General features: G+C 41.3%; 1 protein-coding gene across 1 annotated transcript; it reads right to left on the reverse strand.

Moving 5' to 3' along the window:
* Positions 1-10,501: 10,501 nt before the first annotated feature.
* wnt11 (wingless-type MMTV integration site family, member 11) lies at positions 10,502-20,219 on the reverse strand. The gene is made up of 6 exons (XM_035432020.1): positions 19,977-20,219; positions 18,507-18,719; positions 16,480-16,715; positions 14,814-15,091; positions 14,044-14,336; positions 10,502-11,563 (listed from the first exon to the last, which is right to left on the reverse strand). Exons 2-6 carry the CDS (start codon positions 18,587-18,589, stop codon positions 11,389-11,391), a joined length of 1,065 nt encoding a protein of 354 aa, XP_035287911.1. The 5' UTR covers positions 18,590-18,719; positions 19,977-20,219; the 3' UTR covers positions 10,502-11,388.
* Positions 20,220-27,699: the final 7,480 nt, after the last annotated feature.

Genomic DNA, 27,699 nt, shown 5'->3' on the forward strand with positions numbered 1-27,699 from the left:
TTGTTTTACATCGCGCAAAACAAGATACGCACTCGGGATTCCATTCTCCTCTCGCCAAAGAAATAGTGCCAGACCAGCGTGTGCTCTATAGTGCATGTAACCTTTTGTGACAAACACATCCGTAGAAATTTAAAAAGGCCTTCTCAGACAGCCGTCCGCAATGAATCAGTCCCTTCAGTGCCCTCTGTAGAAACCACTGTGGAAAAACAACTCTGTCTTCAAAAAGCCTAATCCGCAGAACCACTTAATCATGCCACTGTATTAGAGAAATCACCTCCACGATTTTCCTTCAAATTGCTTCTGAACTTTTCTGTACAACAGCTGTATAAATTCCATTCACAAGTGCATGACCAGCTGGCAATTATCCATGCTTTCTTAAAATCATCCACAGTGATTCCATGCCAAGATAAAGACGAATAAGCAAAGCTAATTCATTGTCTGCTGTCGCAAACCTTTCTAAAAACAATCAAATTTCTGTCTAATGAAGCCCTTGTGTAGCAGGCTGGGGCAGCTAAAGTCCACACACTTTTACTGATCTCAGTGGCCCTATTCCACTGGGTTAGAATGGTATTCCTAAGGTTTGATAAATAGTGACAAGCTCCATTTGTTTTATAGACTGTGCTCTGTTTTACCAAGTCCCTTTTATCTGAAGCCAGTTGAACTCCTAATCTTCAGGATCCCAGAGTTTGAAGGCATTAGCCAGCAGAACCAGGTCTGTTTCACGGTCCTTCTGAGTGGATTCCTGTCCACTGAGAGCACTGAAAACTGCTACACGTGGCTCTGGAAGAGGGGAGCGACAGCAGAAACATGAACTAACCCCTGTCTTAATAACAAGCGGCACTTCCTCACAAACACCACGAGAGAAAAACATGGGGAAACCAGTTGCACAGGGAAGGACAGGTTCCTAACGTAGGTTTTGGTGGTTGCTCATTTCTCTAGTCTGCGAACACCGCGGGACTAATAGTATACCTGTCAAGGGACCGGCTATAATTATGGATCTCCATCTCAGCAGCAGAATAAAAAACCTTCCAGGAAATCCCCAGCAACCGACGACCGCTGCACTGGAACTTTGACAACAGTGAGTTCTGACCCCCATGCAGACCTGTGAGCACGTTGCCATGTGATTCAGCCAGGATGGGCTTGCATTAAATTAACGTTTTTTTTTTTTTTTTTTTGTTCCCCGTTTTTACTTAAGTCGATTTTATAATGGCAAAACCAACCAAACTGCTTCTGCAATAAAATATGCATTCAAGTCAAAGTTAACAATGAATGCAGAACATGCTGCTTGTATGCTACACTCCAACTCCTCTAAATTGCACAATTTTAGCAAAGGCTCCCATTAATTTTTTTTTTATTAATTATTTTTCAGTATTTCTCTACAGCAGGGCAGTGCACAGGCTATTTGTTGGCCAGAAGTTCAAAGGGGAAAAGGGCACCCCTCTGTATAGTTTATATCACACACTTCATACAGACCTGGGTCAAATACAAATATGTATTTGCATTAGTATTTGAAAATGTAGTTAAATACATATTTGAAGTATTTTAAAATACATTTACACATGAAATACTTTGTATTTGATTAATTTAAATTATTTTCATGTAAAACCAAATATTTCCCAAATAATATTTAAAAAATACATTCCTGTAAATAAATATTTTCGTGGGCAACAAAATACATTTTCAAATAGTATTTAGAGCATTTACTTTTAGAGTATTTAGTATTTAGTGTATTTACTTAAAAATACATTAAAATACAAATACAATTTTAAAGTTAGTGGTCGTGTTCGATACAATGGCGTGTATCCTCTCTCAAGGGGCATCTTCAAATCCGCATATCTGCGACAGGACCATGGTGTCATTATCTTTGTATGGCAGGTAAGGGGAGACAGAAACAAACATGGCAGTAACAAAACACAAAGCACACAAAACACCTGAAAGTACCAGTTAACCATCAGGTTTTACTCTCCAAACTGTCTAATTTCCCGCCCCTCATCTCCCACTTTGCAAAATGATTGGCTAAACTTCCAATAATTTGTTTAATTGTAATTAAAGCCAAAGAAGGCTATTCTGAGGAAAGGCAACATTATTTTAAATTAAGGTCATCTTTTTGTGTTATTGTAGCTACAAAATTAAAAAATAAATGTTTTGTACTTTTGTTTGTTATTCAAATGCATAAATTAACTGAATTCTTCTCTACCTAAATTTTTTTTTTCTTTTTTTAACCACTGGTGTCTGATTATGTACATTTGGTCCGTACTGTATGTATGTGTGTGAATATATGTGTATCTTAGCATGTGTAGCTTTCATGAGGGGTTGGGATGTCAGACGCACATTATCTCTCCCATAAGTCTTTAAAGCTCCATTCCGAAATCTGGCAAACACAGGACTGATACTGTAATAAATTGAAGAAGACTCGCAAAGAGGTGTTCATGCAGGAATGCATGCTGTACAGAGTCCCTGGTGAAAGAGGAAATGCTTAATAATCCAATTCAACAAAAGGCAGTGAGTGTGTGTGTGAGAGAGAGAGAGAGAGAGAGAGAGAGAGAGAAGCCAATGTTTCCACAATTCTATGTGTATCTGAATGTCTCCATTCGTTTCACTGAGCTGTTCACCCCAGTAAAAACGGGATGGCACACAGATCAATTTGACATTCAAAAATTTGAACACTGCTCCTTCAGTCATGTCCAAACCTGTATTTTACTGACTAGCAGTCACGAAAGGGTAAGCCTAAATATTGCAAGACTAAATATCAATTGTTTAAACGAGGCAGACTTTCTCCCAGATTATAGAAACCTGACACATACACACACTCACACACAATCTCAGAGACCAGACCCAAACAAAGCCGACAAACAAACATTAAAAAAATACATTTATATCTTAAATAAATTTCAGCTGCATGTGGTCCTTGGTACATTGTCATCTTTCACATTCGCAGTCAGACACATAGCTATTCTTTCCCAGCGATGGCTAATGACCACTTTGCCTTCACCTTCCCAGCTTCCTGTAGGGCATTCAGGCCCAGAGCACTCAATCACCTGCAGCAGCTCATAACCCAAACACAGCCAGCACACTGGGCACTGTTGTCAATCTGCAAATCCCTCTCTATTTCTTTCTTTCTCTCTCTCTTTGCAAAGTCACACAGTTCGGAAAGGACAAATGTTTGTTTCCCTACAATTAATGAGAGCATCAATTTCACTTCTGACTGCACCAGTCCTCTCTCACCCTTAGCTGGATAGAGAAGTAAATATTAGAACTTGCTATCCAAGAAGGGCAGGAAATGCTGGAGGAAAAAAAAGAGGGTGGACTAGATGTTGTCGAGGGGTAGGGGGGGGTAGGGAGTTATGGGCATACTCAGAACCTATTCCCAGGAGCCAGAGTTTTGGGATGATTAGGAGGGAAAGGGATAATAGTTGTGAAGGCCAGAGGAAAAGCGTAATGAAAGGTCACTGCAGAATGGTTCCATGCTCTCTTCGGGGAGTGTGGGGCTTTGCTGCAGCGTGGACGCGTTGTTGTTCACTTAATCAGGCCGGATCTTGGGCAGTGAAGAAATGCCTCAGTCTGGAATTGAGCATGACCCCCCACTCTCCCGCCTCCTCCCCCACCACCGTCCCGAGAAGACCCTCCCCCCATCCGTTTCCTTCCCCAATGTGCGCGTACCGTAATGGCTTCCACCGAACTAAGATGAACAGATGTCCCATAATGCCCGGAAAGAAAATTAAGATGGGGCACTGCATCCGTCATCAGTCTTATCCCAGAAAATTAGAGCTAATGCCATGTTATGGACACCTTTTCTGCCCAGCCCCTGATGCCAGTCAAGCGGCATTAAGTTACATCTTTCAATGTCAGGAGAGCCCTGTCCTGTAGCCTGCACTGTGTCCCTGTTCAGCGTCTCTTGCTTTAATATGATGCGTCTCAGCCCACAATGCAGTGGAGTACCGTGAAGCTGCAGTGCAGGAACAATGCATCATCAACATCATTGCATTTCTCTTCTTCATCGTTTTCATATTCTTTCCCAACTTCATCATCATTCTCAGCCTTCTCAGCATTATGCTCACCTTTATGTAAACTTTTTAATCATCATCTTCATCACATCACGATTTTCCTTATCTTTTTTGTCCTCCATCCTCCTTATTATCCTTATCCCTGCACTCATCATTGTTCACCATTTCTCTCCTCTCCATTGATCGAGTCTTGTTCGATCACGCGCCACACAGCCTTGGTAAAGCCTCTCATTTCGGGCAGGACCTCCTGCTGAGTAACTGGGTGGTCCCGTTTGTGGAGGCTGAGTGTGGCTGATGAGGTGGATCAGGCACATGTCCGGGGTTGAGCCCCAGTGTCACACCCAGAATATCCTCTGATCTCTCATGCCTGGGCAGAAGGGGCCACTTGGGGGGAGGGACAGTGAAAAAGTGCCCCTTGTGCTTGAACACAGCAGGACAGCCATATTCCTTTTCAGCCTATGGTGAAACTGATAGAAAATCAGGCTTGGAACATTAAAAATATATGATCTATTTAAGGCCTGTGTAAAGGTAGGGGACAGCCACAACAGTAGTGACAGAACCTCATAGGTACAGGGTTGGGATTCTGCTCAGGCATAGTGGAGGGTGTAATTGCAGCGACAGGAAACAGGAAAGATAAAATGGATCATAAACTGAAATGTTGTTATTCTTGAATTTTTATGAAAAAAGTAAAAAGGTGGAACATTTAAACTGTACTTTTAAACCTTTCATGCTTTAACATGAACTTGCATTACTGTTTTTATGCAATAGCACCTTAATTCTAAAAGCATACTTGCAAATCGTACAACAAAATATATGTTCAATGCTGACCAAAATAAATGTTTGCTTTCATACTGGTTTATTACAAAAATTTAACATAAGTCACTTAACTGTTCTAACAGTGAAAATGCAGCAATTGAAAGTGATATATGTGAGTTTACAAGTGCCTACAAACATAAATGTATTGGACCAACTGACAAAAAAACCCACTTCCTTTTCTGCTTTTAATCAGACAATAACCAAAATCAGATACATAATCACTTCAGAAAAAAATCTCCTAATCACACATAATGACTTGTGAGTTGCAGATTTGTGATTTGCACTCAGTCTAGATTAAACTAATGGCATTACCTCATATGTTTAGCAAAATATGGAAGCAATTAGCTGAGAAAAAACTGGCTACCACTCAAAATGGCATGATTGGGGATACAAAGTTGACATAACTGTATGTGCAGATCATTTCTCCATCATGATTCAGCTTCCTTAATTTTTCTTGCACATGCAATGTTATGAAAATTGAGGAACAGTTTAAAGATTTGGCGTGAATAAGATTGATTTACTGTGATGCGCTTTTGGTGGCAATATAAACGGAAGATGTCTAAACCCTACTGGCTGGTCATTAATTCAACAACAAATGACATGGCCTTCCTATTAGCACATGAAAACCTAATCTGCCCGGATTATGATCAAGGCATAGCTATTCAGAATCACCAGTTTGGCTTTGTCAGCAGAATTATATGTGTGTTCTGTGACACATTTGCCAGAATTAAGCACAGGTGTGACTGATGGCATTGCATCCCTGACAAAATGTGTGTCGTATATGAAATATCTGAAATTGTAATTAATAAAATTTCCGAACAATTAATCATATTTTAAAATTGCTTAGAAACAATTTTTTGTTTAACGCATGTACCTGTTCCATCCTCTGTGTGACAGACACTGAAGGATGAGGTCTAACTGCGATACGTAGTTTCCCTGCAATTCCACCTGTGCGAGCTGGTTCACTCTAGGAACTCGTATTTTCTTCAGATTCCATTCTGACCATTCAGCTGCCGTTTACAGCTGGATTTGGAGTTAATAGATGATTGCTCACACAATGAGACTGCTGAGAGTGGACTCCGTGGGGCCGAACTCAAGAGTCCCTCTGTTGCTTTGTCTTTTGCTTTAAAGGAGGCCTGTCATTTGGCTGCTCCATGATGTCCCAATAGGATGACGGTCACTCCACTCTAAGGTTATTTGTGTTGCTCCCCATTTTCCCCAAAACACATGGTGGGAACCCAGGACTTCAGACACCCTGCAGCAGGCCATCAGATACTACATATCCCAGAATGCAGAATCCCACCCCATCCACCCATCTGTTAATGGATATGTTTTACATTACATTACATTGAATTCATTTAGCAGACCCTCTTATAGGAATGACTTTCAAAACACATGTGTACAAGTGCATTCAAATCAATTAAGAGCAGCACTGCTATAAAAGAAAAAGAAGAATAACAATTCACAGCCCGAAACTGTGCAGTTGGAATTCAGATCTTGGCCAAATGGTCTTTGGAATGAGGACAGTTTGATTGCAGTCTTATAACAATATGGCATTGCAGATTTCTTTTAATTGGAGGGGTTATGTCAGCCCACTGGAAACGCTCAGCCAAATGAAGGTGCACTTGAGGTTTCATGATAAATAGACAATATAAAATAATCGTATAGGGCATCCCTCTATTTCTCTTATATGAAGCCTATCAGAGGCAATGTGGTTCCCCTTATCAGATGATCACTGCTGGTTCTGGACATTAGCTGAGGTTCCATATGCTGGGATGTGGTAAGTGGGCTGCTTACATTGGCTGGCATTAGTGAATGAGACTGTATATATCAGCAGTAAGTGCAGCAATAAGTCGCAATGCAACTTCTTACATGCTGGATGTGGGGGAGGAGGTACGTATATAGGGGCCAGCTGGCCTAAGATCAATCAGTAAACAAAATACGAACGCAAAGGGGCAAACTTAGCAATGTAATTCCATGTAACTTGACATTGTGAAGCTAAAACATTTGCTCTCACCGTTGGTCCCACAAACAAGCATCTTTGTGGTGGCATGTTCAAACAGTGACCCAGCGCCAGCAGTTGTCAGTGTTTTCTCCTCTGTGAGGCTGCTGACCGTGGTGCAGGCTGCTTTGTGTGTGTGTGTGTGTGTGTGTGTGTGTGTGTGTGTGTGTGTGTGTCTCTCTCTCATCCAGAACTGCTGTGACTGCACTGCCATTTGTTTACTCTTCCCAGAGTATCTAACTTCCCCTTTCCTCCCCCTGTCTCCCTTTTTCTCGCTTTTTCTTCATTTATCTCTCCTACTTACTCTCTCCATTTTTCTGTGGAAATCCAAGTCAAGATTTGGCATGCATCTCAGGTTTAATGTTTTCCTCTCAACTATTATTATTAAACTTTTTTTTACTGTAAAATACATTGCAGACAAAAAGTGAGACAGCATTTTTTTATGTTCACTTATGACATGATATTGGCATTATAAAGACTTTGGTCAGTGAGCTATTTTTCTTTCTTTCATTTTTTTTTTTTTACAAACATCAAAAATAGTACTAAAGATAAATATGAACCTCAATTCTATACATGGTTAATTGCTTTCAAATTCAAATTCTTGGAATGTTGATGTATTTAGGATTTTAAAGTCGGAATGTGCAAATGGCCAATCAAACCCATGGCTGTCTGAAAAAATCAACAAAAGGCTGATTAGCATACACATTTTTCCCTGAAAAAACGAATTCTTCTTGAGTGCACTCTCCACAAACCCTTGCCTGTGATGGGATGTTGCATACTTTTCATCAAATGTTGCTCTGGCAACCTGCCACAGGGCCCATTTTAACTGCTTTAAACAACGAAACAACAGCATTTAACAGCACCTATTGCTAGGGCTACTTACAAAGACACAGGAGGCGTGGCCCCCGCCATAGTGAGTTTACAGTACGGGTCAGTACATCTCAATGGCATTCACCACTCCAGTCAAATTCTTTGTCTCTCTCATTCGCAGTGAACATCTAAACAACACCAGAGACAAAGCTGATTGTCATTATATGGGCAGTCTTCAATCTCCATTGGCATTAACCTCAGAGAATTTCACTGCTTCCCATTAAATCTCTTTCTCTCTCAATTACAAGCTATTTCCAACAGCCAGCACAGAAAAGAACTTAAGGGCTCATGCAAAACAGACATGACTCCAACAGTAATTAGCCCTATTTTTTAAAAAGAATGATTTAACAACATGAGCCGTGACCATTCCAAAGCTGAAGTAACATTGCCATGAGCAACAAGCATATTTTCAAAGGCATTCTGTTTGCACTGATAACTTTTACTCTTTTACTTTTATTTTACACTTCCTTCACAGGAAAGCAAACACATAGAACCTACATCTACATTACATTAAAAGCTGCACAAAGTTAGTTATTGACTTAGGATCCAATAAGATAAATACTTAGCTGGTTTGACATACTTTGGGGTAACTTGACATATTTAAAAAGAGCTAGATTATTCTTTTTGTCAAACCAACACTCATTACATTATCCCTTCAATTGAAATTGAAAATCGATAAGCCTGTGTGTTACTTTGCTTTTCAGGCTGTATAATTATTTCTGATGAGATAAAGGGCAAAAACAGCAAATAATGTTGACGCTTCATGGAAACACAATCGAAACTTCACTCAACATTCATTCTTACCTTTCCTAGTATGAACCCAGCCTTGTCATGGCTGCCTCCAGCTTGTTCTTGCAAAATCTAGCCGAGTGTCAGATACAGTATATTTGTAGATATGAAATCCATCACAAGCTTGTTTTTTTTTCCTGAATAAAAAAACACACACACACACACAATGCATATTTTAAAACACCAAAACCATTCCTCCTAGTGCCAACATTTACTCTCAGTGAAAAATCAAGCGATTCAAAATATATGAAAAGGGCCAACTTTCTTATTCTGATTTAGCAAAACAGTTCTACTTTGTAATATCAGCCTAAACCTTTATTGGAATTAAGCTAGTTTTTCAGTCTTTTCACAATACCAATATTAGTGTTTTTTTTTTTGGTACACATCAAATACTCCTAGCCTGGATAGAGTTACAGAAAAACATATACATATTTTGTGGTTACTATGACTTACTTGTATTGTGATTATGCATTGTGCAACCATTGACCACAAACTGCATCATGCCATGTAATGAAACAGACTCAAAGATATGTTATTTGGCAGCAGAAAAAAGACAAATATACAGCTTTCTTCATAAAGCCCATTTGATCTTATTTACACTAGTGTGTGGCAATGTGAAACATTGGGCTGGTCACAGAATATCTGTGCCTGGGTCACATGCACATTTTTTGTGACACCATGATCACAGCTTCGCCGCTGGTTACGTGATGCTGGTTGTGGGCGTTAAAATGGCGCTATGACCTTCAGCGTGTCGGGGCTTCTGGGTCGAGTCTTGTGGGGCTTGCGCCTCCTCACTCAACGGGCCAGAGCTGCTCCTGTGAGGGTGGCGACGGCCCCTCTGACAGACTGCAGACAGGCCCCACCCCCCCCACCCCTCCCCCCCCCTCCCTCCACGCGTCCAGCTCGGGCTGCTGAGAGCCCGTGGACCAGCTGCTGGAAGCTGGAATGCCACTGACTGAAGGGCCCTTGAGCCTGTCGACAGCCCAGACCGAGTAGCGTGGCCGCCTCTCACCTGCACGCAGGTGCTATCCTCACCCCCCCGCCCCCCACCCCCGGGAGCCAAACCCCCCCCCCCCCCTTCCCCCCAGCAGACTGTGTCCGTCCTCACCCAGCGCCAGATGCCCGACGGACAGCCGCTCGCCATCCTTTGATGGGCCCAAATGGTAATTCTTCAGCTATCATTACCGTCAAAATATCATGTGTCCATCCACCACACAGGGTGATGGTGTCTGGTGAATGCTGAGGTGCGCTTACAATATACCGCAGTGTTATCCCACTCAAGGACAGGGCACATTTTGAGCCTTAAAAACGAGGAGATGGACAACCTCTTCCTGGTATTAGTACAAATTCAATTAACATGTTTTTTCTGTAATCTGACGTCAAATGAACATATCTGAAATAGATTGGCTGTGTTCAGCCTATAGCTAAACCCTTTCATGTAACAAAGCAACAACTATAATCAGTGAAATAGGCCCTTTTGCCAAATTTTTGGAAATTGACCAAAAAAAAAAAAAACTAAACAATGCAGCATCAGAAGTAATGTCACATTAATTATATTCTGGCAAAACAATATCCCGTAAAGTTTTGTTTTCTAATTGGGAACACTGCATTCCCGCAGACTGAGACAATGGCAGTGTCTTCCCCGAGCTCTTGGCTGGAGCCACAACAAATTTATTTTGAGCCAATAAGAATCTAATCCAGCCACACACAAATTACTCCAATAGCAACATAAGAACAAATTTAAAAAACGCAATGAGGCTTTGTTATACTGCGGCTGTCTTTAGTGACAGTGACTGTTAGCAAAAATGTACACTGATTTCTGTGCACTGTGCATTAAATCACCATAGTAAATAACTTATAGCCATGATACATCTTAGATAAATAAAAAATTTAAATCTAAAATTGTAAATAGGTGAGGTTTGTTTTTTTCTGTTCGAGTCTGCAAGATATAATTTTCTGACCTCCATGTATGATGCAAAGGTGATCACGCTGGAAAGGAAAGCATATTGTTACATCGGAAGAGTTTGGTAAAGAATCTTTAATTAGTTTATAAATATTTCTTTTTTTTAAATTCAGCATACAAAAAGACAGTATGTACATCCACACAAAAGTGGTTCTTAATATAGTGTCATGGGAACCCCATGGATTCAGTTCGCATGCTCCGTGAAGTGTTAGCTTTGGACTACCTGCATTCCGTATGCGATGGGGAATTTAACAATGCAAACACTCTGAGTTTATTGTCCTTGCCAGGGTACACATTAATGCTGTCAGTCCTCTCCTCCTTCAGAACTGCAGAGATTAACTTGCATGTCTACAGTTTTCATACAAGCTTTTTAAAGGTCCACAAATGAAGCTGTATTTGAAGTTCCCTTTGCATATTCAGCACCCTTTTTCCCCTCTTTTGCGTTGTAAGAGTACCAGCGAAAAATCCCGTAGATCCTTCAAAACCTTTAGAAATCCACGGAATGGTTCTGAAGGGATCGTTTAAAGTACCAGTCCAAGGCTAGAAATGCACCTCCAAATGTGCGGAGAATCAAGGGGTTTCCCTCAAAAAAATTCCAATACCATTTCTTTAATAAATGCATAAGAAAATAGATTTTTTTTTTGACATCCGAATATGGCAAGTGTGTGCACAATTATGAAGAAAAATATCCTCAAGGACGGTGGTCTCCACGTAACCGATAGGCATTGTCACAACACCCACGTCAACATTCGTAAATGAAAAAGTCCAGTTCTGGGGCGAGAGTTTCATTTTTAAAAAAATAACAAAAGTAATGAAACAAAAATAAATGGTTCTCATCAAAAAAAATATACACACTGAAGCTTAAGACAAAAGTAAGCCTTCTTGGTACATAGTGCTTTGGTTATCTGTGGACTGGAGAGGACAGGCGAGACCGGAGAAGGATCTTATTTGCACACGTATCTCTCCACCGTCCTCTCGCATTTCTTACATGTCACATAGCAACACCAGTGGTATTTGCAGTGGCACCTCTCCACCAGCTTCTCCGTGTAGGGGTTGTAGCCCCGGCCGCAGCACATCAAGTCACAGCTGTCGCTGCCGTTGGAGGTCTTGTTACACTGCCTGCGGAGAGCGGAGAGAAGAAAACAAGCTGAAATACCTCAAGTGCCGCCGCGACAACCCGACTGAGAGCAGTACGGAGAACAAGGCCGAGTCGACCGCGCGGTCACGGCGCCGTCGCGCGTTTGACTCCTGTTGACAGTTCGCTTCAAGATCGCCGCTGTTCTGAACGCTCTCTCCGTCAGAGCGTTCCACTGACCGCCGACTTCGACCCTAAGCTATCCCCAAAAATTCCTCTCAACCCCCACCCAGGCCAATTCTCTCATTGGCTGACAGAAAAGAAATGTAATTATGTGACATGAGCAGACAAAAGCACTACAGGGCAGACGAAATAGGCAAAGACAGCCTTCATTGATATTTTTCCTATATTCTGGATTAGAATTGCGGCACCCTACACTGTTAGGTTAGATGTTAGGAGAGGGCCAGTTTCACATTGACGTAAAATTTGAAAAACTCTTTGAAGTATAACAAATACGTGCGTGACAAAACGTTTTCTAAAATACTGGCAAATTTATGACATGATCCAAAAGCATTTTTCTTGTGCAATGGAATATAGAACAAGCCTTTAGATAAATCTCTCTCTTTGTTTTCCAGCCATGGCAAATACTAAAGAAATCATGGGTGGTTAATTATTGCCATGCTGTGCAGAGTCAATACTGTCTCACAGTGCTTCGTACTTCCTCAAAGTTTTAAAAACCTGACATTTTTTGTCAATTAGTCAGCAGGGTTCTTTCTGAAAATATTAACTTGTCATTTATTCCTGTTATTCCAAAGCCTATTCCAGGAATCTCACTGGGGTCAGTGGGTGACATCACTCTGACCACGCAGTACAACATAAAGTCTAGGCCCAGCAGGAAGCAGGGCCTGCTTGCGCTCCCAGAGACTCCTTCATGAGAATCACGGGTCAGACTGAGGCCTTTATAAAGGACGACCATAGCGCCTTGCGGACCCCCTGACCATAGCGCCACGCATCACACATCGCCCGCCCGGTGATGACTACTGACCGCGGCCAATGGCAACAAATGGCCAGGCGGGCCATGTGACTCCGTGAGAGCGCTAAATATAGATCCGGTGACCACACGCGCTTAATCTTATCTATTCGCAGCCGCGGACGCGCTGGGCACGGCGAGCGCACCTGATACGCAGCGCGGGTTCCATTTATCTGTCTGGGGCAACGCTGTGACACGTGACCTTGATTTGAGCATGAGCTTCCTCTATCACAGTGCACTCATGTCCCACACAGTGCACTAATGCAATCACAAACTCCAGTGAATTTTCCACTGAAAGACACAAGCGGCTGCACAGTCTTTGCAAACAAGATGGCAGGAATAGAAATATTCCTATGGATAAATCTTGGTTGCTGAAGGGCAGTGAGGTGAACTAAAAAGACATGCCATATTGATATAAAATAAATTAGAACAAATATAAACGTTGATGTAAATTGTTTTGTAAGTTAAAAACAATTAATATAGAAAAAGCAGGCATACTAAATGCAGATATCATAGTTGCTTTACATTAGAAAATTCCTTTTTCTAATGCCAAATGGTTCTGCTGCTATAATGGTACAAAGCAGATGGAAAAACAAATTAAGACAATTCAAATGAAAAAAAAAACTGGAATTTTGGAAGAGAATGATGGTCGTATCTTTTGGCTACCTCTTTGTGGTATCTCTGCCAAAACTCTCCGGACAAGTCTGTCTGACACTTACATCAGAAAACGATACTCAGGCAGCAAATTGCTCTCACTTATGAGTTCAGTCAAATTCGAAGGATATTCGCCAGAGAAATACCCCTGTTAAACTGACCGGGCCTTTTGATCTCCGAGCCATTTTTCCTCTGCCACATACTTTCAAATCGATATCAGCTGAATGCATTCCAACCACCAGAATAACTACATTACCCACACGGCAAAAGAGGCGCACCAGAGACAAGCGTACGCAGCACTCAGCCCAAAGTCACAACAGCCATGTCAGTGACACGTGCACGCACATGCCACAGACAGGGCAATCTCTCGGAGCCACTTATTTTATCAAAGCTTTTAAGCAAATGGTTCCACTGAGGAAAAAGGGGTTAATTACATCAACATCCTGGACAGGGCGGCTTGAGGGGGGGAAAAAACACGGGCAATGTCAAAGATCTCCTCACTGTTGCCTAGAGCACACAAAGTCAGTGGAATTAATGATTTACAGTAATCTGGAAAAAAAAGTGACTGCCAGCAGCAAAGTAGGCAAACCACTCCAGTCAGTCCACATGAAAATGGTCCTTCGGATGGAAATATTTTTTGTTTTACCAGTTATCGTTTACTTACACATTGTTATTTCAGGTACAGAAAAGCATACATTTTAAAAATAAATCAACGAAGCGATATTTCACTGCTCACTGTCAAAAGCAGTGCGCATAATCTGGCTGGGAAAATATTTCTCCTTTCCTGAGCAGCAAGCCTTTGGTGCCTTCTAATTCGGTCAGAAGCTTGTGGCTGCTCACCTGTCCTGAGTGCCAACGGATCCCAGCTTCTCGTTCTTGGAGCAGAAGTCGGGCGAGCTCTGGAGGTAGACCAGCTCGTTGTCCCTCACCGGCCGGATGTCGATGTCTTTGGGGACCAGCTGCTTGCGCGTGCCCATGGGCCGGTGGACCACCTTGGTGGCGGACAGGTACTTGGTCTTCAGGTCCATGGCGATGTCCTTCAGGTCCTGCAGTCCCCTCCAGCAGGTCCTGATGGAGCAGGAACCCGAAACGCCGTGGCACTTGCACTTCATCTCCAGGGCGTCCCGAAGAGCCTGCAGGAAACGTGGGGCCCGCTTACTTCAAAGTGCACGCGGAGGGACATGTTCCGTCTCTGACTAATGTAAGCCGACATCTACTGCACCATTCCGGTGACTTCCAGTCAGATGATTTAATTCCAATATGGCTATTTTATCTTTAGTGAAATAATATTGATTTTAAGAGAAAATAAAATTATGGAAGAAATGATAGTAATGCCTGCAATAATTTCACCTTAAAAAAGAGAAAGGGAGAACCTTAGCACATGTCCACAATATTGATTTACACACAAAGAAGTATATGGTTGTAATTACTGTGGCAATATTGCTGAGTAATGAAATATGTTAATTAAACATATACATATACATTAGAAGGATACTGTGAATACATTAGACGGATACTGTGAAATACTTTAGAAGGACGCTGTGAAATACTTTAGAAGGACACTGTGAAATATGCGACCAATGACAGGCTCGACAGCCGCGGCGCTGTACCTGTCTGCCCACTTCGCTGTTGTGCAGGTGCATCAGCTTGTTGGCGTGGGAGCCGGACTTCTTCATCTTCATCGGGGCGTCGGAGAACTTGGAGCCCATGACCAGGCCGTAGTGCAGGTTGTCGGCGCAGCCGCCCCAGCGGTAGCCGGGCTCCGGGATCTCCCCGGGGACGGGCCCGCAGGAGCACAGGCGCAGGTCGCCCGACGTGCAGGCCCGGGCGATGGTGTGGCTGATGGCGGCCGCCGACAGGGCGTACACGAAAGCGGCCTCTCGCGTGCCTGCCGAAGACAGAAGCGGAGGCGGAGGCGTGAGCACCCACTGGGGCTTGAGAGGACAGGAGGGGAGGAGGACCCGATCGCTGCTTGTGTTTTTGGCCATCCTCATGGAAACTCTTTTGAGCTTGCGATGGATTCCCAATTAAGGACAACAAAGGAGAACTTCCGGGCCTGTTCTCCAGCATAACGGGACCAACTGAAGGGAGACGAGCACCTGGTCCAGGGTGAAGTTAGACAACCAGGGGGCACACATGTCACGAGTGGATGGCAGACATGAAAGGACCATGCCCCGACTCATTAGGGCAAACTCTAAAGTGCCCAAACCTACAGACCACCTGATACTGACACCTCTTTCCAACTCCCTCTTTAGAAGCTTGACAGATGGAAACCATCTTTTCAGTGGAGGCATCATCCAGCTATTTTTCCTGTCTTTGACTGGGCTCCAGCTCTTTGTAGTAGGTTTATAGCTTCACCCAGACTTTGTAAACCTGCCCTGGCACTTTCTCATATTGGCAAAGGAGTTGCACTCTTGGCAAGCGAACAGAAAAAACATAAACCCATTGAACGGGGGAAAAAAGCTACATGACGGAAACTTGTGGTGAAAGATCTGGCAGGATGTGTGCATTTAAGGACACAATCAATCAGACAGCATGCACACAAGGCCTTTGTGCTACAAAAAAATCCCAATCTCAGGTAACATCAAAGACCTGTCAATTATTGAAATATCATGAGTGTGTAATAGGAGTTCACTGGTTGGCTATTCAATATATTACTTCAAATTTTACAAAGGTATTATGGCACAAGGACATGGCACAGGAACTAACTCCAGTCCCCGAAGAATTTATACTGCCATGAAAAAGTGAAAAAAGGAATTAAACAAATAAAAGCATGGGTCAAACCCCAGTCAAGTGAAAACTCATAACAACATCTCACATGCAGGATGAAGGCCATTGTGAAAAAATCCCACAAACCAAAAAAAAAAGAAAAGAAGTCAAAGAAAAAAGCACGCCCGATCATTTCAATAAGAGCTCGCCAGCACATCAGTACTGCTTGAACGACAGGCTTTGTGAACAGGAAACAGCGCCGGGGAGGTGGATGGGAGCGGCGAGGGGATGACTTCTACTTCACAGAGCATTACACAATAAAGAAAGGCATCCACAGCCCAGAACATTCCATCCTGTACATAAAGACCACTGAGAGGGGGCCTGGAAGGTTTCTGCCCGTCCTCGTAAATTATGTCTGTACACAATGAGACAGCCCCACGGATCCTATTGAGAGTGGTCTGCTGTGTTTTACCAGCAGAAAGGGATTTGAGGGGGGGAGTCAATAAAAGGTAATGCAACCAATTTTTTTATGGGGGGGGGAGGGGTGAAGGAGTGGGTGAGTGGTACCTCTCTCGAGGTCCGGGAGGTACGGCGGCCCGCTCTCGATGGACGAGCAGTTCCATCGCATGTCGGCGAAGGTCTTCTGGCAGGTCTTCTTGACCTCGCGTGCGGCCTGGATGATGGTCTGCATGAGCTCCAGGTTGCTGCGGCACAGCTGCACCTGCGACGAGACCAGGCCCTGCAGCTGCTTGCAGTGCTGCGTCTGGTTGACGTGCAGCGAGGGGGGCGTCCGCGATATGGCCCTGAGCGGAAAAACGCGCAAGGACAGAGACGCACGCACACAAACACAAACACACACGAGCACAGAGGACAGCTCGGCGTTAATCAAACTGATTATGTCTCTTTTTTTTCTAAATGATTATTTCATTTTTTTCCCAGAAATTTGTTATAATGTTCTCATTTCCCATTTTTGGAGGTAACACTGAAAGAGTGCTACAGCAGATATGTAAAACATAATGTGTATATCGCTGCTAAATACACAAGCAGAAAAGCTGCAACTTTCAAATCACAGAACTACAGCTACACAGAATTATACCAATTATATAAACTAAGTATACCCAACCCATTTTAAATGTCCCCAGCCATTTTACAGGTCTGGCACAATCAGACACCATTCTAAGTGTTTTCAATTACTTAGAATGCAAGTTACATATTAGAACAATAAGTCCTGCATGCACTCAAAAAATGAATTGCTGGATAACTACATAACAAGCTAAAGTCACATACTGTATAATAATATTGTCCATAATTTGCCCATAATTTTATTTTATTAAGTAAATCCGATTATTCATTTTTTTCAGTGTGGACATGTTTTAATCAGCAATGAGCGGCAGTACTTAGAATATTTTAAATCTTATTCCTTAACCTTATTATGAGGAATATTTTGGACTATGTACAATGGAGACTTAAAACAGGACAGGCAACAGACAAAATGTTTTTTCTTCCGAGAAGATAAATTACAATAACGTTTTCTCGTGTTCCTTGATAGTAATTCACTGCAATTCTATCCTCAATGAGAGCACAAAAAGTGATTTGTTGTACATTATCTTCTACAGGCTCCAGACACTGCTCTCCATGGCACCCAGTATACCCGTCACTTCAGGCCTGTTTCCGATTAGGAACAGGGCTGCACTGTGCCCATGTCGAGTGGGGGCTCTCTCCCCACTACCCGCTTTTAACAGGTGTTTATTGCCCCATGTGTTTTACATTGAGCCATGTCTTATCAAAGCGACATAAGACTCCCCTTCCATCTATCACACATGGGCATGCAGATTCGACACCGCTAGCTGAAAAGCTATGGGAAAATCAAATGACGACTTTCTCTAAGCGTGCAACAAAACCACAGAAGCTCACCATTATCTACAAATCCCAAGCAGGCTTATTTCTCTGTATTTCATCGGAAAAGTATATCCTATAATTCAGCAGCAGTTTTTCACATCGTAGAGATTCTAATCCATTTCACTTCACCGTCATTTTTTTTTACATTTACATGCGGGTACATGATCTTGAAACCGTTTTGAAAAGTATTTTGTGTGTGTATGTGTGTGTGTGTGTGTTTGCGTGCGTGCGTGCGTGTGTGTCTGTGTGTGTTTGCGTGCGTGCGTGCGTTTGTGTGTGTGTGTGTTTGCGTGCGTGCGTGCCTGCGTTTGTGCGTGTGTGTGTTTTTCAGGCAGGCTTTCAGTTATTTGCAAATAGCAGCTTGTTATGGCGGGTCAGTTAGTGACCACAGATTGCAGTGTTTTGTTTTAGCTTGCGCATACCACTTTTCCTTTTCCAATCTTCCTGCGATATTTTCTCATAATCATACCACAGGAAAATGCTCAATTTTTCCAAGTGGTAATGGAGACCTATTAATGTAGCAGCATTTGGGTTCCAATAATTTCAACACATAACAGCACTAATCCTTTTGACTCACAAGGCTTGGGCCCTCTGGCTGAAAAACATCCAAGTCTAAATTATACGTAAAAATAAAAAAAAAGACTTTGATTCTCTTTCAGGCCGAGTACATATAAGAGCATAATAATTGTGCTTACAGCCATTTGATTGCAGAGCAGTGCTGGGACAGCAGCAACAGCGAGAGGAGACACAGTGGCAGAGGCTGAAATGTTCTTCTCATGGTGGCGGTCCAGCTCAAATAAGAAGGCAAGGCAGGTAGAGCTGGTGAGGCGTTTTGGCTCAGAGAGAGAGAGAGAGATTAAAAACCAGCGACCATGGCACTGTTCCCTCTGCTCTCTGTTTTCAGCCCGCTGAAATAAAAAAAAAACAGGGAGCTGCAGTTACATATGTTTCTTCAGTAAGTTTTAATCAGTCGTAAAATGCAGTCAGATTTGTTCCTGAATATTTTAATTTATATCCGTAATGTGTTGAGTGTTAAAGAACCAAATAAATAAATTAATTAATTAATACAAGGGAAAACACAGTGCAAATGAAAAAGAGAAGAGAAATGTATTCTGTTATGTCAGTTAAATTTTATTTAAAACTTTTGGCTCGGCATCATGAAATGATATATCGATACCAGTTAAGATCAACACATTATATCATACAAAATAATATCAGATTACATTGATATACTTGGCAAAACTATGACGAAGACTCTTGTAAATAAGGTAATTCTGACAACCAGACAATCTTAAGAACGACAATGTTAGATATTAATGAGAACAAGTACCCAGGTTAAGCCCATACACACACACACACACACACACACACACACACACACACATATATATATATATATATATATATATATATATATATACTGTGTGTGTGTGTGTGTGTGTGTGTGTTTCAAGCATAATATAACAACTTTTTTTTTTTAAACTGAAAATCTAAGAATTGTTACACTGGACTCTGCAAACTTAAAAATAATTCAAACTATATAAGTCATACGCTGTATGAACACATTAAAAATTGATACACGTGCCGCGAATTGCCGAAAAGCAGGCTGGAAAATATAGACACAAATGAGTAAACGCAGGCTTAAAACCAGATCATTTATCATTAATAAACAGCTTTTAACAGAAACAAACGTTCCGCTATTTCAACACTACAGAAGCAAGTGTATAGCTTGTTTCCATCTATCATTTATTAGATCATTTTAGACAATGCGAGAGATATAGAACCCTCAACCCGTCTCAACCCTGTGGCATGCGTCCCTGTCATTCCTGTAGGTTAATAAAGTTGTTCCATTTAGCCTTGTGAAGCTTAATTAATTTTCTCATCGCAGGAAAAGCAGAGGATGTTTGCCAGAATTAAATGTTAATATGCTGGCTCCGGTTCAGTGCCGCGCATTCTGCCCATTCTTGCTAGTTCTTGTCCAGCTCATTTAGCTAAACTCGGATCACGAGTATAGTCTACATTAACAGTAGCCTATCATACGCCGTGGAATTTTCGCATCTTTCCATACTAACCGAGAGAAAAAATGGATAATCTTTATTCTTTCCAAACTCATATTATACATCTTAGAATGAGCTTGTGTCTGAAATAAAAAGAAAGCTCCTTACCTTCTTTTTAAAGTTTTCTGATTGTTATCAATTTTGGAGTAAGATTCCACGACAATATCCTTTTATTTCAAGTTCCACCATCAAAAAATGTTTGTAAATCCGCGATATTGAGGAAATAGCAACTCCAAAGATACAGAAAGCATCATTTGACTGTGCGCTGATAGATATTTGGCGCTACAAGCAGTCAGCAGGTTCCTTTCGGGCGCACAGCTCGGCAGAGGAATGTGTTGAACTCACGGTAACGCTGCAGCTCGTGCTTATATGTACCCTGCGCGGCTTTGATCTCACTATGATGTCAGGCACGATTAGCATAACAAAGCATACAGGATCTGAGCTTTCTAGGGGAACTAATGCATGCGCTATACCGATAGATCGCGTTCTCTGGTGTTGCAAATTTCAGACATTTTGCGCACGCACCGTTACGTTTCCACCAACGGATAACGCTGCAGTGATAATAGGTCATGATGACCTATGTGGCTCACACAGGCTATACAGGGCATATGTAAGAATATCATCGTTAACAACAACAGTTATCAACTATTACAACAATAATACCAACAACAATACTTGTCATTATTATAATTATAGTAACAACAGCACCAGCAACAACAATAATAATAAACAACAATAAATAACGTAACTTGAAATCGAGAAGTAGTCTATAACGTACAGGGAAAATGTATCACCAGTTTTAACTCTCCATAATTCTTGTGAAATGGAACCCGCAGACAACCCTCAGATTTCAAACATTTCCCCCTGTAAAATGGGAATATCCTATTTGTTTTTTTCCATCTATGGTACATTTTGGACTAAAACTGTATGTTAGAAGTAGGCCTAAAGATGTCCTCTGCGCATGTGCTTCTGGTTGTTAGTTAATCTCTTGAAGAGAATTCCGTTACACTCGCAATTTGCTCCACAGTAAAACACCACACACGCTATTATGTTGGCCTATGTATGTGTAGTTTCTTTTGCGCTTTTTCTATTTTATTTTTTACTAGAACTGAATTAATTAACGACAACGTTAATTGCGTAGTAGCAGTAATTTGCTACTTTGGAACAATCAACGTCAACTAAAACCTTTGTTATGGAAATTTTCTTTAAATGTTTTATAGACCTGTGAGCCCTGTATTTAATTTCAAATGGCCATATACCCATCTTGTAGCAAAGACATTTTTTAAAAATTCAATTGCACGTTAAGCTAAAATGTTCAATGATAACCTACTCTAACGCCAACAACGTTTATATCCACATGGTCCACAGTTGGAAAATGTACTCTGTCAGAGTAAAATGTACTCCGATAGAGTTGAAACACAAAGCATTTTGCATTTTGTGCCGTGGTTAAGATATTGGTTCCATACATTCCATTCCTGTCGCTTAACAAAATATATTACTATTTGCTATTTGTATTTTTGTATTTTCTTAATTATGAGGCGCATAGGTTTATCATTCTTTTAAATACTTTAGATAGGCCAACAGTTATTCTAGAATTTTATTTATCCTGGGGTATGCTGTTTTAATTCAATTCAAAGCCGTTTAATTTGGCTTATTTTAAATAAAGTTTCTTGAACGTTACCCATTTCGTCATATTGAATAGTAATGGGGTTTTCTTTCATTTTCATGCTAGTACTTGATGTATTTTGTGCAGCCTATTTGACGTAGTGTTATGTTACTGTTTCGAATTTCGACAGGTTAAATGTGCATTAGGGAATGCATTAGGGTCATTGTCTATTTATTTATTTATTTATTTATTTATGATGAATTGAAAATTCAAGCATATAGAAATTTAAAAAAGTATTCGCCGTGCTCCATGACAAGAGAAAGCTATTTGTCCATTTAATTTATTTCTAATCCGCCGCGACAAGTTGTCTACATAGCCTACCACACGCCGTTATCATGTTCTGATCTTCTGCACCTCTCTACGGAGCCCAAACCGTTCAGGTTTTGGCATCGCCTGTTATTGTGTTGTACCCTACTGTGCAACGTATTAAAAGCAGAGAGTACGATAAAAACGCGTTGTATTGTTCTACAGCTACTTAAGTTTTTTTTTTTCTCTAACAAAATGCGAAACAATACGAATTATCGAAGTTAAGTTATTCCACAATCAGCCAGTTTTTTTCTTGGTTTAAATTCCTCTATCGTCCCACCGTCAGTCCACCACAGGCAATGCCGATGCTCATTGTTAACGACCCTATGATGCCTGACGCTTTTTATCTACCATCTGTTCCGAGGGAAGAGTAAAGATAAAGCACCATACGCATAAGCATGCATAACGTACATCATATTTTAGACAACTAGACATCACGCAAATATAAAGAGGGTAACATTTAAATGAATGTACTTATAGTTTAGACAACTAATGGCAATTTACTCACAGCAACAACTGCAACAATAACAATAACATACTACCACTACTACTATACTACTACTACTACTTCTAATAATAATAATAATAACAGCAGATTCAATTTCACTTTCTGATCGATCAGCTCATAAATCAGAGCACTTTATGCGAAGAAACACATTAATCTATCATGGATATCACGAACAATAGAGAACATAGCCTACATTCAAGAATTATACTACTGAAAGTTACCTATATTCCATACGATGAATATTTGCTGCGTGAAGCTCCTAATATTCTATAATGTTCTATAGACTGTTAGCCCCCTCAACCCCCTTAGGGATTAGTCAAGTGGACTGTACTCAAGTCTTGCCCGCAGGCATGGTTTAAACCACTGACCTCGCTACCCGGACCCGATGTACCGGCGGATGCAGCACTCGCTGTAGGGATTAAGTGCTGTCACGGTTTCTTACAGCAAGTTTGATCATGTGGAGACGCATATATGGACCAGAACGTGCTCGCTTCCTTTTGCAGAGGAGATCATAAAACTCACTCGATTCCTAAATATGGCGTAATGCCGCAGGTTTTAAACAGAGTTACTATGTTTATGAAACGTGTTGACGTCTTGAAAGTTTAACATAAATTGGGTTACCCTCAAAAAAAGTATGGTTCTGGCTTATGTGAAGAAATCATTCTGGTTATATAACTGATTTAACAGACAATTTGTTTAATCTTGCTAATGGTCTTGTAAGTATGTTGGAAAACAGGGTATGATATAGTGGCCTAATGTCATATCATAATGATAACAGTAAGAAGATCGAAGAGTTCCTGATGATGTTGAATTTCAAAGCCACAGAAAGCTATATATTGATGTACAAGTGCACGCGTGTGCACACACCCATGCACGCATGAACACGCGCACTCACTCACACATACACACACACACACACACACACACACAAGGCTGCATGCGTAGCAATTAAATTATCTGGGTGAGGCAAAAAACCTGAACTAATGTTCTCCAGTGACACAATATTGACCTTTTCAACAAATACTCTCCATTCCTCCCAAATTCAGGTTCAAATCATTGTCCTTTAATCTTTACGGTTTACCTGACAAGCTATATCTGAGCTGACAAGTGACAGGATAAAAGGAGCAAGACATTAACACAAAATAAAAGGAGCAAGATATTCTAGAAGAAAACAGCAGGAAAAAATTTAACAAGAAGCAGGCAGTCCCTGTCGCCGACTGGTCCATGTGTTATATGCCAGTGCTCTTTATCTCACACTGTGGCATTGGTTTCGACAATATGTTTATTGTAGTATCATTTTGTACAGTTTTGACTTTGTTGTGATAATATAATTCCCGTAACCATATACTTGTTCAGGTAGTCTTATTGCACGCACGAATCTGTAAGTCATTCTGGAGGAGGGCATCTTCTTGATGGATAAATGTAAATGTAATGTAGTCTTCCTTGACCCGAACCTATTTCCGTTCAACATTTCATTTAGCATCCATTCTTACTGTCATACCATTAAGTGCATTTCTATGTCTCACTTGTAAAATCATTTTTAATCTTAACCTGATTTTCTAGTGAAAGAAGACATATATTGCATAATTTTGTACATATTAAAATAGCAGAAAACAATTGGTTACATAAAATAGGGTTGCTTCAATTCAGTTATACCAGAGGAAGGCTGCAGTGGCCCATGTTTATCTGTTAATTTCATCTTTAAGTTCATAGGGACCAACATTTAGACAGTCACAGCAGACATGGGTGTGAGGCGAACAAGTAAAGTGACCTACTGCCATAGTCTTTCCTTTAAGGTTACTGTAAGAGGACCCTGTGAGACAAGCAACAGTGTTTTCTAATATAATTTTGTATATGTGTGTTTGTGTGCATGTGTATGTGTGTGTACGTGCATGCGCGCGCGCGTGCGTGTGTATGTTTGTGTGTGTGTGTGCGTGTGTGTGTGTGTGTGTGTGTGTGTGTGCGTGTGTGTGTGTGTGTGTGTGTGTGTGTGCGTGTGTGTGTTGGGGAGAATGGCTCTGTATTACCTACTAAACCTTAATCCATTCCACAATGAGGAGGTGAAGTGGATTCAATGCAATTGTTTAAATGTTTGGAAGCACCAGTGCTTTCAGTCAACAATGCACACCCATTGTCTCTTATCTGAGGAGGATCAGAGCCAATATCAGAAGTCTGGGAGCAGGGCCAGCAGCAGATAAGGGGCACTCCCCTTTCACCCCTGGGATTTGTGTTTGAATGGGCCCCTGGGTCAGGGGAGCTGACTCTGGAAGCTGGAGCTGTCTGATGCCCTTCTCTGACTCCGGCGAAACGCTTTCTTTCAGCCTGGCCTGGGCTCCTCGGCTGTACGACTGCGAGTCTCATCAGAAGAACATACCGCCAGTCCTCCCTGTCAGTGTCATGATACTACCCCCTCTCCCCCCCCCCCCCCCCCCCCCCCCCGCCCCCCGACACACACGCACACACACCACACCCCACACCCTTCACCCCAAAATCCCTCTCCACTGCACTCACTCACAGGGCCCTGTCCTGCCCTGGAATGTAATTTGTATAGCCTTAAAAGACCTCTTAATGCTTCTGCATGTGGGTCATGTGTGCGTGAGGGTTTAGGCACTTGAGCAATTTTACGCCTTTCCGAGTGAACTGACTGCACATTTGATTGTCTTCAGGTGTAATTTTTCCCCCAAACCCCACCATACACGGGGTTGGGGAAAAAACTACTGGACTGCAACCACTTAACACGTTCATTAGTTTGATTTTGGTTTTGCTTTTAGAGCTTGCCAGTCTGCAGATATTATGTAATAAGGTATTTGATGATGCACATAACAATCAAAAAATATCCAACCATTTTTGAAAAAGTTGAAAACATTATAACATCCTGTCTTAGTGTTCTATTCCTTTGGTAGATTGACTGTGCTGAGCAGTAGTGTAAATCATTAAACAAAGCTGGCTAGTCCTTGTAACCTTTATTGTTTGTGTAGATGGATAATAATAATAATAATAATAATAATAATAATAATAATAATAATAATAATAATCCTCATCATCCCCATCACTGAAATAATCATAGTGGTTTGGTAAATACTTGTATAAGTACCACTTGGAAAGCAAAGGTTCAACATTAAGGTTAAACTGTCAAGCCATGGGACTAAATTGGTGTTTGATGAAGATATCTACAGGAGTACCGTTCAGTGATCAGTGTACCATAATTCTATTGCTCTCCTAATTCTCTTCCAATCCTCTCACAAAGGTATGTCTTCATCTGTGTATCAGAACCCTGCAGACACCACAAAGATACAGTAGCAAACATGTAAATGGATGAATCGTACTGATTTTAAAAATACGTTTTTAACATATTGGTATAATATATATATATGTTTACATGATGGATTCCCAATATCTTGCGCAGTTAACAGTAGAAATACATTGTCAGAGGGCTGAAAGAAGTCAAATTTTAGAGAAAGCTACATAAACATTGAAAATGTTTTTATTTTTATTATTATTATTTTACTTTTAAACCAATCAGAAAAGACACTTAATCCTCTGGCACTCTACAGAACAATCTGCTTACCGAGCCATGTTAGCGTTCATCAAAAGGAAAAGCCAATGTTTTTCATCTGATAACATACAAATAAAAAATCAAAAAAATGAGTCATTCTTTGCGGAACAGTATTTTCTTGCAGCATTTACGCCACACTTTATTTTATTCGGTTTTAGCATGTGGCTATTTAGGGCCAGCTTTGATATAACTGCCGATAATGCATCTGCTGTTGAGCCTGTGTTAATGAGTTTATGGTATGCAGCTACAAACGTTCACAAGGGACCCCCGTGGATTTTCCTCACATAAAACTGAAGAGCAATTGACATCTGGTGTGAAAACAACCACGGTCAGTTGTGAAGCTACAGGTGTCCTTGGATCTTTTTCAGGTTAACAGCAGGGCGGCTCATCATACAGTAGGCTGACACAATCATCACTTAATGGACGGGCTAATGAAATGTGCAATAAATAACTGCGATCTTTTCCACTGTTGGTCTCTGAGACTTCAAAAAGTTGTCGAAAACATTACCCAGATGGCTTACAAGCTTTCAAATTATGGTTCAAACTTCATAATTCATTGCAGTCCCTCCATAAATCAGTCAGCTCATGTTGATGATAAATGTTTATCAGCCAAGGTGTCCCTTTCACTAGATCGTTTAAAATATCACTTTCTTTATTTCATCCCATCTACATCACAACTCAAAGAAAATAATTTTTTCTACGAATAACGTGTCATTCAACTTATTCTCAGATATCTGGAAGGATGGCAAATGACGGTAAATAAATAAACACATTGCATATCATGTGTTTGTTTGGGTTCACCGCGTTAATGTTACACTAGAACTTTCCTTTTACGCCATTCATGTTCATGTATTTGGGAAGTTCCTGTGAAGGATGTGGTGGAGTAGCTGCTGTTAATAACTTTGGACCAGAAGGAAAGGCATCATTCAATCACAGCAAAACAGCTCCCAGAGCGTGTTTTAATGAAAGGGTTGTGAATTGCTGTACTTCAGAAATACCCGATTAATTGAGACGTCGGGGGGGTAGTGAGACCATGTGGACTGTGCTGTAGAATGGCCAACACTCAGTCCACACACAAATCCCCGGTGTGACTTAGGGGTTGATTCTGGCACTCATTTTGAATTTGGAAACAAATTGTGTCCAGAATGCATGTTTCACATCGTTTCCTTTCCATGAACTTTCTGATTTGTCTATAAAATCTTACATGGTGTGGACTTGTGAAACAATTCATAATTCAAAACCTGCCTATGGACTGAACTTTTGCTCTGTACAGTGCGTTCTGGTGATGCCGTATCTTCCCTACAGAAGCTCAGTGTACTCATCTTAGTCATTTAAATGGCATTTATTTCTAAAATGTGACTCATAAACTTGACATCATGTGCAATCTAGCACTTAAAATATTCCACAATAATTTGCATTAGTCAACAAAATACATTTTTAGAATTGCACTGTTTTGCTTTGTATGTTGCGCAACGATCTATGAATAAAAATACAAGCGTGTTAACCGTTTTACTCTAAAATGAAAGACAGTTCGGCGTGTACAAGCAGCGGGGCAGTGCTCGTAGCCGGCTGAGTGGTGTGTGTCGAGGTGACAGGCATGATTTGCGCGTTCTCAGGTGCGCCTCTGCGAAAACAGGCTGCAGTGGGCCGCACAGCGGGGATGTTTCGGGGAAAGGGCCCCGTCCTCGTTCAGACAGGTTCTTCAAGGGCGGCGGCAGAGTGCGTCTTCAGAAGGGGCCCATTTGTTTCTCCCCATTCTACAGATCTTAAGGGGGTTTTAACCTCCCCTTTCAAG

This window comes from Anguilla anguilla, chromosome 9 (assembly GCF_013347855.1).
Source record: "Anguilla anguilla isolate fAngAng1 chromosome 9, fAngAng1.pri, whole genome shotgun sequence".
NCBI classification, from domain to species: domain Eukaryota; kingdom Metazoa; phylum Chordata; class Actinopteri; order Anguilliformes; family Anguillidae; genus Anguilla; species Anguilla anguilla.

Bases quoted from the DNA above. Each gene is read 5' to 3' on its own strand.
- wnt11 (XM_035432020.1), bottom strand. From the start codon at position 18,589: ATGAGAAGAACATTTCAGCCTCTGCCACTGTGTCTCCTCTCGCTGTTG. The intron at 15,092-16,479 runs GTACCACTCACC...TGTCTTCGGCAG, and splicing joins CCTCCCGGACCTCGAGAGAG to GCACGCGAGAGGCCGCTTTC. The intron at 14,337-14,813 runs GTACAGCGCCGC...CGTTTCCTGCAG, and splicing joins ACAGCGAAGTGGGCAGACAG to GCTCTTCGGGACGCCCTGGA.